The 12,081-nt window shown below is 41.4% G+C and overlaps 1 protein-coding gene across 4 annotated transcripts in view; it reads left to right on the top strand.

Annotated features, from left to right (window-relative positions):
• LOC110535114 (kinase suppressor of Ras 2) overlaps positions 1-2,738 on the top strand; it is a 128,045-nt gene extending 125,307 nt beyond the window's left edge. For 3 of the 4 annotated variants that reach the window (XM_036936321.1, XM_036936322.1, XM_036936319.1), the window contains exons 21-22: positions 358-487; positions 1,401-1,547. In XM_036936321.1, the coding sequence (XP_036792216.1) occupies positions 358-487; positions 1,401-1,547 (277 nt within the window). Of the gene's footprint in view, positions 1-357; positions 488-1,400; positions 1,548-1,658 lie in introns of those variants that run through there. The other variant, XM_036936320.1, reaches the window with a different exon arrangement.
• The last annotated feature ends 9,343 nt before the right edge of the window (positions 2,739-12,081 follow it).

Below are 12,081 nucleotides of genomic sequence, written 5' to 3'. Positions count from 1 at the left end.
GGAGCGTCTATAGCTTTTCAATGTATTCCGGCAAGCACAACAGACATACATCATAGAGATGCAGGTTTAGGTATTAAACCTGGTTTGATACCCCTTGTGTGTGGACGTCTGTTGTTGTATTTTGTCATAATCTCACCGTAATAGGAAAATATTACATACACACATCCAATCTCCCTGAGCAGGTGCTCAATAGGAAAACAAATCAATTAATTGGGAAACGTGACAGTGCACAGTGAAATCTATGCTGCCGTGTCATTGATGGTATCATAATGTTACATTTCTAAACCATGGGATATTTCACACATCTGCCCCCCCCCCCCCCCAACTGATTCCCCCCTGTGCTGTGTCTATCTGCAGCACTATCTGGTACGAGTTGCATGCACGTGAGTGGCCTTATAAGAACCAGCCAGCAGAAGTTATCATCTGGCAGGCGGGCAGCGGAATGAAACCCAATCTCACACAGATCGGTATGGGCAAAGAGATATCGGTGAGTGTTGCCCATTTACAGCAAACTGTGCCACACCTGCTGACTAGTTTTCATTGAACCTTTATTTAACCAGGCAAGTCAGTTAAGAAAAAATGTCTTATTTACAATGACGGCCTACACCGGACAACGCTGGGCCAATTGTGCGTCGCCCAATGGAACTCCAGGGACTGTAGTGACACCCCTTCATTTATTATTATTATTTTTTTATCCTTTATTTTACTACGCAAGTCAGTTAAGAACAAATTCTTATTTACAATGACAGTCTTGCACTGAGATGCAGTGCCTTAGACCGTTGCGCCACTCGGGAGCAGGTAGAAGTTGCTCACTAGTTGTAGGTGAACATATAAGAAGTCCATGGGTAAAGATACTGTATATTCCTGAGTAGGGTTCTTCATAGTGTTCAGAATGAGCATCCTCATACATATCAATTTACAGGTGTTCAGAATGAGCATCCTCATACATATCAATTTACAGGTGTTCAGAATGAGCATCCTCATACATATCAATTTACAGGTGTTCAGAATGAGCATCCTCATACATATCAATTTACAGGTGTTCAGAATGAGCATCCTCATACATACCAATTTACATGTGTTCAGAATGACCATCTCATACATATCAATTTACAGGTGTTCAGAATGAGCATCCTCATACATGGAATGAGACTAAATCCTGTACACCAGTCTGGGATGTTTTTAGTTGTTTTTTTATCCTGTCCTCAATTGGCTGTTTGTTATTTGTGTTTTCTGAACCACTTCACAAAATAATATCTCTCACAGGGAAAAATACTGTTATTTGAATCCGGTGGCATTCGTCCATTTGTCCAGTTCTCCACGCAGGTCTCTTTCTCTCCTGTTTGTCCTGTGTGTGCCTGGCTCTCTAAACGGGGTCTGTTCTGGATCTCCCTCCCTAGGACATCCTGCTCTTCTGCTGGGCGTTTGAGCAAGAGGAGAGGCCCAGTTTCTCCAAGCTGGTGGATCTGCTGGAAAAGTTGCCAAAACGGAACCGCCGCCTTTCCCACCCAGGGCACTTCTGGAAGTCAGCTGAGTATGTCAAATGAGACTAAAAAACAACAAAGTAAACTTGCCTAGACTATGTATCCTCATGGTGTGTGTGTGTGTGTGTGCGTGTGCGTGCGTTTGTGTGTGCGTGCGTGCGTGTGTGTGTGTAGGTGCAGTTGACCGTGACCCTCTGAGCCTAGACTTCTCAACGTCCTCTGAACTCATATTTTGGGTTTATTGTTTAATCACATGGAAGATGTGTTATATTTCATTACTCAAATGACCTGTTCAGTTTGTTGGTTAGTTTCTTTATTCTGGAATGTATTTTTCTCAATGTCACTTGTTTTAATGAGAGTTTTTTTTGTGTCATGTCTCACTTCATTGTGTACGGAAAATGCATCAGAATGAACTAGTTTTTAGAATGAATGTAATTATGTAATGAATTGTGAAATTTACATTTTTAAGTAATTGTTTTGCCATTTCCTGTCTGTCAACTGTTTTTGTCATTTGTCAGTGTACCTCATGGTCTCTTGTGTTTGTGTTCTCCACATGTTAGTCTCAAAGCTGTATTTTAAAGTCATTATTCACTATTGAATGTGAAGACTCCACTGGTAGGAAACTGTTCTGTGCTTTGATTATTGCCTGTGAACACTGTTGAGGATGCATCCTATTCCCTACACGGACCTGTCAAAAACGTCAAAGGTAGTGCACTAGATGGGAAATAGGGTGCGAGATGTTTGAACAACAGCCTTTTTTCTCAGCTCTGGGTCATTCAGTAGAAGACCTAGACTGACTGACTAGAAATCTCTCACACTAATGTGAAAACGCTGACACTTCAAATGTATCTCATTACTTAGTAGAAATGTGCATCAACACCTTGGACAAATGCTGTCACTGAGAAGTAGGTGTATAGTGGTTACTTTGGTGTTTTAACGCAGAAAAGGAAAAAAACAAACAAAAAAGACATAGCTAGCTAAGGTCACTACCTACGTACGTTAATGATGACACAATCGATTCACTTCAGGAATTTGTCAGCCCTATAATTGATAAAGCACTTTCTGAACAGACACCATAACAGACACCATCTAGTAACATGACTCTGTCCATGACCTGGCCTTTTCTATCATATATTTCACAGCGATATTTGAAATCTAAGCAAGCTAGAGTGCAGTCAGATTGTGTCTCAGTAAGAACTGTAAAGCTACTGCCATGGGCTCTGTACAGCCATGGCTTAGATCCAGACAATCCAATCCTGTATAAAGCCCTTTCTACAACACTATATTATACAGTAAAATATGTTGGAAATGCATACAAACAAATTGCTGCTGTTTTTTTGGAGTACATCTGTCTATTTTGGAATTACTGGAAATCAGATATTGTACGTGGGTCATTTATATTTGTACTGTTTACAACTTTTAAGTGCATGAAATGGACTACAAAGGATCTGTTCTCGTTATTACGATACAAAGTTGACTCTTTCAGCTCTGCAGTAAGTATATGATCCCTGGGGTATTTTCTGATGGAACTGTTGTCAGCGTAGGATCACCAACCAATACAACAGTTAGTGAGACGATACAGCCTGCTTTGTAAAAAAAAAGGAAATGTTCAAAAGCGATGTTTAAGAGAATGATTGTAATATTATATTTGCACAGTATAATCGTGAAGAGAAATAACTAATTGTGCTGGAAAAAAAAACAAATCAACAGAAAAACCAATCAACATTTAGTGAAAAATGTACAGTGGCTAGTGAAAGTATTCACCCCCTTGGCATTATCCCTATTTTGTTGCCTTATAACCTGGAATTCAAATGGATTTCTGGGGGGTTTGTATCATTTGATTTACACAACATGCCTACCACTTTGAAGATGCAAAATATTTTTTCTTGTGAAACAAACAAGAAATTAGACAAAAAAAAATCTGAAAACTTGAGTGTGCATAACTATTCAACCCCCCCAAAGTCAATACTTTTTAGAGCCACCTTTTGCAGCAATTACAGCTGCAAGTCTCTTGGGGTATGTCTCCATAAGCTTGGCACATCTAGCCACTGGGATTTTTGCTCATTCTTCAAGGCAAAACTGCTCCAGCTCCTTCAAGTTGGATGGGTTCCGCTGGTGTACAGCAGTCTTTAAGTTATAGCACAGATTCTCAATTGGATTGAGGTCTGGGAATGGCCTAGTCAAAGCCAATACATTTAAATGTTTCCCCTTAAACCACCCGAGTGTTGCTTTAGCAGTATGCTTAGGGTCATTGTCCTGCTGGAAGGCGAACCTCCGTCCCAGTCTCAAATCTCTGGAAGACTGAAACAGGTTTTCCTCAAGAATTTCCCTGTATTTAGCACAATCCATAATTTCTTCTATTCTGACCGGTTTCCCTGTCCCTGCCGATGAAAAACCTCTCCACAGCATGATGCTGCCACCGCCATGCTTCACTGTGGGGATGGTGTTCTCGGGGTGATGTGAGGTGTTGGGTTTGCACCAGACATAGCATTTTCCTTGATGGCCAAAAAGCTCAATTTTAGTCTCATCTGACCAGAGTACCTTCTTCCATATGTTTGGGGAGTCTCCCACATGCCTTTTGGCGAACACAAAACGTGTTTGCTTATTTTTTTATTTAAGTATTGGCTTTTTTCTGGCCACTCTTTCGTAAAGCCCAGCTCTGTGGAGTGTACGGCTTAAAGTGATCCTATGGACAGATACTCCAATCTCCGCTGTGGAGCTTTGCAGCTCCTTCAGGGTTATCTTTGGTCTCTTTGTTGCCTCTGATTAATGCCCTCCTTGCCTGGTCCGTAAGTTTTGTTGGGCGGCCCTCTCTTGGCAGGTTTGTTGTGGTGCCATATTCTTTCCAATTTTTAATGATGGATTTAATGGTGCTCCGTGGTATGTTCAAAGTCTCGGATATTTTTTTATAACTCAACCCTGATCTATAGTTCTCCACAACTCTGTCCCTGACCTGTTTGGAGAGCTCATTGGTCTTCATGGTGCCACTTGCTTGTTGGTGCCCCTTGCTTAGTGGTGTTGCAGACTCTGGGGCCTTTCAGAACAAGTGTATATATACTGAGATCATGTGACACTTAGATTGCACACAGATGGACTTTATTTAACTAATTATGTGACTAATAAGGTTGCTCCAGATCTTATGTAGGGGCTTCACAGTAAAGGGGGTGAATACATATGCACACACCACTTTTCAGTTTTGATTTTTGATTTATTTTTTGAAACTAGTAATTTTTTTCATTTCACTCCACCAATTTGGACTATTTTGTGTATGTCCATTACATGAAATCAGAATAAAAATCCATTTAAATTACAGGTTGTAATGCAACAAAATAGGAAAACACCTAGGGGGATGAATACTTTTGCAAGGCACTGTAGACCTCGTTTTATCGTCAGTTGCCGTAAATCAATATTCCATGTGAACTCACTACAGCAGTTTTGGTGTACAGGATTTATTACTTTATGAATGTATGTATTGTGTTGTTGTGGTTTTGTCGTATATTTTTGTTCATTCAGATTTATTTTTCTCCATATACCTTCCTATATTACGTAAGCGTTGATGTTTATTTTCTGATTCAAGCCTTGTATTGTAGAGTATTGCTCCAAAAGCTTGTATTTATCAATGCCTTGTGGTCCATGGCTCAGTGACTGGTAGATTCATCAGAAGCTCTTTATTTGCACTCATCTTCTACGAAAAAGTATGCCAATAAAAATGTTTTCATTTTGAATGTTTTTTGTTAGTTTTTACTCATCTTTTATCTTACCCTCTTCTCTTTTATACATTTTGCACTTGTTACTTTGAAAATGTTTTACACACCCTTGCACATAACTTTATTGAAGAGCAACTTCCCCTAAAAACAAACATATATTTTAGAAAACAACCTATATGGCATCGATAGGAGCCAGAAAAATGTATTCTACTGTCAAAATTGACTACTAAAGTGTAACAAAGTTTTGTGAGACTTGTGATTGTGTCTGCATCACCACTTAAATGAAGTTTGGGTTTATTTCAATCCTGCCTACATGCCCACAGCTGGCAGCAAACAAGTAAACAAGTAAAGCACAGCTGCATGCGGCCCGATTGTAATAACTGTGGTAAATTTGACACTGAATATCCCTAAGTTGAGGACCATTGGTAAATTACACATTGTACACAATGTTAAAATTCCAATTGCTCCAAATTCCAATGACTTAAAAACCTCAAACCAACTATAAATTGTAGAAATGTATATACAAATATTGAAACCATTTCATTAAAACTAAAAGGTGTGCAACATGAAAATATTTTCTCATTGTGTAATTTATTGCGGTCCCTAACTAGCCCCAAGGATAGGCTATCCAAAATCAAACCAACTTTGCCACAGTCGCACATCAGCTGGCTGAAGCTAATTGAGGTAAGAATTTGGCTAACTCTTCTCACCTGCAAACATACAAGCGAGACACCAATATCAAACCACACCCCGAAACCAACTCCCGCTTGAATTCATTCGTGACCGCTAACATTTTTTAATAAACCATCGGCTACGATGCCAAATCAGGAAGTTCAGCCATCCTTTAAAACGGACCCTAAAGTCAGTTGCTAAGCTCAAATGAAATAGACTTATATATAATATAATATAATATAATATATATAATAATATTATATATGTATAAGATCCATAAAAATAAAAACTGAATCTGGATTAAAGGTACTGTATCAATCAGGAAAGTTTGAGTGGCATCAAATGTACTGGTGAACAATGTCATCAATCTCAACCAAGAACCCTTCAAGAGTCCTTCCCAGTGTTTAAACAGTAACACAATTCAAAACGATTAGCCTATCATCTGGTCTTTCACAGACATAACACCTTAGCTACACGGAGTGTACAAAACATTAGGAACACCTTCCTATTTTTTTATTTTTACCTTTATTTAACTAGGCAAGTCAGTTAAGAACAAATTCTTATTTTCAATGACGGCCTAGGAACAGTGGGTTAACTGACTGTTCAGGGGGCAGAACGACAGATTTGTACCTTGTCAGCTCGAGGATATGAACGCTCTAACCACTAGGCTACCCTGCCGCCCCTATTATTGAAATGTCGCCCCTTTTGCCTTCACAACAGCCTTAATTTGTCAGGCATGGACTCTACAAGGTGTCAAAAACATTCCACAGGGATCCTGGCCCATGTTGACTGCAATGCTTCAAACAGTTGTGTCAGGTTGGCTGGATGTCCTTTGGGTGGTGGACCGTTCTGGATACACACAGGAAACCCAGCAGTGTTGCAGTCCATGACACACTCAAACCAGTGCTCCTGGCACCTACTACCATAACCTGTTCAAAGTCACTTAAATATTTATTTATTTATTTATTTTACCTTTATTTAACCAGGTAGGCAAGTTGAGAACAAGTTCTCATTTACAATTGCGACCTGGCCAAGATAAAGCAAAGCAGTTCGACAGATACAACAACACAGAGTTACACATGGAGTAAAACAAACATACAGTCAATAATAAAGTATAAACAAGTCTATATACAATGTGAGCAAATGAGGTGAGAAGGGAGGTAAAGGCAAAAAAAGGCCTTGGTGGCAAGGTAAATACAATATAGCAAGTAAAACACTGGAATGGTAGTTTTGCAATGGAAGAATGTGCAAAGTAGAAATAAAAATAATGGGGTGCAAAGGAGCAAAATAAATAAATTAATTAAATACAGTTGGGAAAGAGGTAGTTGATAGGGCTAAATTATATGTGGGCTATGTACAGGTGCAGTAATCTGTGAGCTGCTCTGACAGTTGGTGCTTAAAGCTAGTGAGGGAGATAAGTGTTTCCAGTTTCAGAGATTTTTGTAGTTCGTTCCAGTCATTGGCAGCAGAGAACTGGAAAGAGAGGCGGCCAAAGAAAGAATTGGTTTTGGGGGTGACTAGAGAGATATACCTGCTGGAGCGTGTGCTACAGGTGGGAGATGCTATGGTGACCAGCGAGCTGAGATAAGGGGGGACTTTACCTAGCAGGGTCTTGTAGATGACATGGAGCCAGTGGGTTTGGCGACGAGTATGAAGCGAGGGCCAGCCAACGAGAGCGTACAGGTCGCAATGGTGGGTAGTGTATGGGGCTTTGGTGACAAAACGGATTGCACTGTGATAGACTGCATCCAGTTTGTTGAGTAGGGTATTGGAGGCTATTTTGTAAATTACATCGCCAAAGTCGAGGATTGGTAGGATGGTCAGTTTTACAAGGGTATGTTTGGCAGCATGAGTGAAGGATGCTTTGTTGCGAAATAGGAAGCCAATTCTAGATTTAACTTTGGATTGGAGATGTTTGATATGGGTCTGGAAGGAGAGTTTACAGTCTAACCAGACACCTAAGTATTTGTAGTTGTCCACGTATTCTATGTATGTATTCTATGTATTCTAAATATGTTGTCTTGCCCATTCACCCTCTGAATGGCACACATACCCAATCCTTGTCTCAAATCCATTTTTAACCTGTCTCCTCCCCTTCATCTACACTGATTGAAGTGGATGTAACAGTTGATATCAATAAGGGATCATATCTTTCACCTGGATTCACTTGGTCAATCTGTCAAATAAAGAGCAGGTATTCTTAATGCTTTGTACACTCTGTGCATATACAGTGCCTTGCGAAAGTATTCGGCCCCCTTGAACTTTGCGACCTTTTGCCACATTTCAGGCTTCAAACATTAAGATATAAAACTGTATTTTTTTGTGAAGAATCAACAACAAGTGGGACACAATCATGAAGTGGAATGACATTTATTGGATATTTCAAACTTTTTTAACAAATCAAAAACTGAAAAATTGGGTGTGCAAAATTATTCAGCCACCTTAAGTTAATACTTTGTAGCGCCACCTTTTGCTGCGATTACAGCTGTAAGTCGCTTGGGGTATGTCTCTATCAGAGCTCAGTGAGGTTGGATGGAAAGCATTTGTGAACCGCAGTTTTCAGTTCTTTCCACAGATTCTCGATTGGATTCAGGTCTGGACTTTGACTTGGCCATTCTAACACCTGGATATGTTTATTATTGAACCATTCCATTGTAGATTTTGCTTTATGTTTTGGATCATTGTCTTGTTGGAAGACAAATCTCCGTCCCAGTCTCAGGTCTTTTGCAGACTCCATCAGGTTTTCATCAGGTAGCTTGTGGCAAACTTTAAACAACACTTTTTATGGATATCTTTAAGAAATGACTTTCTTCTTGCCACTCTTCCATAAAGGCCAGATTTGTGCAATATACGACTGATTGTTGTCCTATGGACAGAGTCTCCCACCTCAGCTGTAGATCTCTGCAGTTCATCCAGAATGATCATGGGCCTCTTGGCTGCATCTCTGATCAGTCTTCTCCTTGTATGAGCTGAAAGTTTAGAGGGACAGCCAGGTCTTGGTAGATTTGCAGTGGTCTGATACTCCTTCCATTTCAATATTATCGCTTGCACAGTGCTCCTTGGGATGTTTAAAGCTTGGGAAATCTTTTTGTATCCAAATCCGGCTTTAAACTTCTTCACAACAGTATCTTGGACCTGCCTGGTGTGTTCCTTGTTCTTCATGATGCTCTCTGCGCTTTTAACGGACCTCTGAGACTATCACAGTGCAGGTGCATTTATACGGAGACTTGATTACACACAGGTGGATTGTATTTATCATTAGTCATTTAGGTCAACATTGGATCATTCAGAGATCCTCACTGAACTTCTGGAGAGAGTTTGCTGCACTGAAAGTAAAGGGGCTGAATAATTTTGCACGCCCAATTTTTCAGTTTTTGATTTGTTAAAAAAGATTGAAATATCCAATAAATGTCGTTCCACTTCATGATTGTGTCCCACTTGTTGTTGATTCTTCACAAAAAAATACAGTTTTATATATTTATGTTTGAAGCCTGAAATGTGGCAAAAGGTCGCAAAGTTCAAGGGGGCCGAATACTTTCGCAAGGCACTGTATGTGGAAAGGAGATGAGTTGGAGATAATTTACACATTCCCCAGACATGTATATTTTGTATTAAGCAAATTGGCAGCAACAGTGTGTTTGCATGGATCTCTTCAGGTCTGTAGGGACATGGAGGGTTGACTATATTCCAGTATCCTCCTTCACGTATCCCAGCATTCACACTGAATTGATCATTCTACTAATTGACACTTGCCGTCATATTTTTTATGTTTTTTTTGGCCACAGATTCCTGCATGCTCAGAGGGAGCGTTGGCACGCTGATGACACTGTCTGTGTGTGTCTGTGCGAGCCTCACTTGCTGCCTCTGCTTTACGCCTCTGTGTGTGTGTGTGTGGGGGGGGGGGGGTCAGGTGTGTGACTCACAGGCTGAGGAGGGAGAGAAGTGGGAGAGAGGGAGGATGGAAAGAGGGAAGGGAGAGATGGATGGATGGGAGCACTGGGTTCTCCAGACATTCTCTCCTGTCTTCAATCTCTCCCCCCTGTCTTCAATCTCTCCCCCCTGTCTTTAATCTCTCCCCCTGTCTTCAATCTCTCCCTCCTGTCTTCAATCTCTCCCTCCTGTCTTCAATCTCTCCCTCCTGTCTTCAATCTCTCCCCCCTGTCTTCAATCTCTCCCCCTGTCTTCAATCTCTCCCTCCTGTCTTCTATCTCTCCCCCTGTCTTCTATCTCTCCTCCCTGTCTTCAATCTCTCCCCCCTGTCTTCATTCTCTCCCTCCTGTCTTCAATCTCTCCCTCCTGTCTTCCATTTCTACCTCCACTTCTTCTGACTGCCCCCACTCAAGTGTAAAATTCACACCCTTGTCAATGTCTGAAGATACAGTATCTGTCCAAATGATGGAGTAGTTGAGGACTGAGGCAAAAAATAGTTGTCTAGTCCTACTTACTCTAAAGCAGGGCTCTCCAACCCTGTTCCTGCAGAGCTACCCTCCTGTAGGTTTTCCCTCCAACCTTGTTCCTGCAGAGCTACCCTCCTGTAGGTTTTCACTCTAACCCTGTTCCTGCAGAGCTACCCTCCTGTAGGTTTTCACTCCAACCCTGTTCCTGCAGAGCTACCCTCCTGTAGGTTATCACTCCCACCCTGTTCCTGCAGAGCTACCCTCCTGTAGGTTTTCACTCCAACCCTGTTCCTGCAGAGCTACCCTCCTGTAGGTTTTCACTCCAACCTTGTTCCTGCAGAGCTACCCTCCTGTAGGTTTTCACTCCAACCCCAGGTGTAATTAACCTGATTCAGCTTATTAACTAGCAAATTATTAGAATCAGGTGCACTAGATTAGGGTTAGAGTGAAAACCTACAGGACAGTAACTCTCCAGGAACAGGGTTGGAGTTCAAACCTACAGGACAGTAACTCTCCAGGAACAGGGTTGGAGTTTAAACCTACAGGACATTAACTCTCCAGGAACAGGGTTGGAGCTAAAACCTACAGGACAGTAACTCTCCAGGAACAGGGTTGGAGTTCAAACCTACAGGACAGTAACTCTCCAGGAACAGGGTTGGAGTTCAAACCTACAGGACAGTAACTCTCCAGGAACAGGGTTGAAGTTCAAACCTACAGGACAGTAACTCTCCAGGAACAGGATTGGAGTTCAAACCTACAGGACAGTAACTCTCCAGGAACAGGGTTGGAGTTCAAACCTACAGGACGTTAACTCTCCAGGAACAGGGTTGGAGTTTAAACCTACAGGACATTAACTCTCCAGGAACAGGGTTGGAGTTCAAACCTACAGGACAGTAACTCTCCAGGAACAGGGTTGGAGTTCAAACCTGCAGGACAGTAACTTTCCAAGAATAAGGTTGGAGAGCCCTGATCTAAAGAGTTGGTTTTCCCTGCTGAGAGATCATCTACCATCTTGAAGGCTTGAGGGGATGGTGGCAGGGGCGGGTGTGTGGAGAGGTGGAGAGAGGGGGATGGAGAGGAGGAGGGGAGGCGGAGAGGTAGAGAGAGGGGGTTGGAGAGGAGGAGGAGAGGTAGAAAGGAGGAGGGGTGGTGGGAAGGTAGAGCGAGGGGGTTGAAGAGGAGGAGGAGAGGTGGAGAGGTAGAGAGAGGGGGATGGAGAGGAGGAGTGGAGGTGGAGAGGTAGAGAGGGGGATGGAGAGGCTCAGAATGGATGGAGAGAGGGGGTTGATTAGGGAATACCAGTAACAGCTTGAATTGGAATACTAATGAATTATTTCATATTTTGATCCTTACATAATTAGCACCAATTAGCTTGTTGAAGTTTCTCCTATTCTGCAAATGAATGTACATTATTTCCTGGAAAATCCCCTCTAAACGAGGAAGATCTGGTGAAGAAATATATCCCATAGATTCTAAAATGCAGTCATTAGTGATTATATCATATCCTAGTGATCAACATTCCATTTGCAGGTTCTAATCGGGAATGTAATTGTTCTGTGAGAACAGATTTTTTGGGGAAAATACAATAATGATGTGCACTATAACCAATGACTGATGACTAAAACCTAAATGCAATAATGATGTGCACTATAACCAATGACTGACGACTTAAACCTAAACCCCCACTTTAATGAAATGTATGTTTCCTTCCTGTTGTTCTTCCTGATGTTTTCGCATGTTGTTTCACTAGAACCTTTGATCTTTCAGGATCTTCTTCTCTCTCCCCCACACCATGTATATTTTGTTTTATTCATTTTGAAA

The sequence above is a fragment of the Oncorhynchus mykiss genome, chromosome 11 (assembly GCF_013265735.2).
Source record: "Oncorhynchus mykiss isolate Arlee chromosome 11, USDA_OmykA_1.1, whole genome shotgun sequence".
Taxonomy (NCBI): Eukaryota; Metazoa; Chordata; class Actinopteri; order Salmoniformes; family Salmonidae; genus Oncorhynchus; species Oncorhynchus mykiss.
The sequence above is the reverse complement of the archived record's forward strand: the minus strand, read 5'-3'. Positions and strand labels throughout refer to the sequence as shown.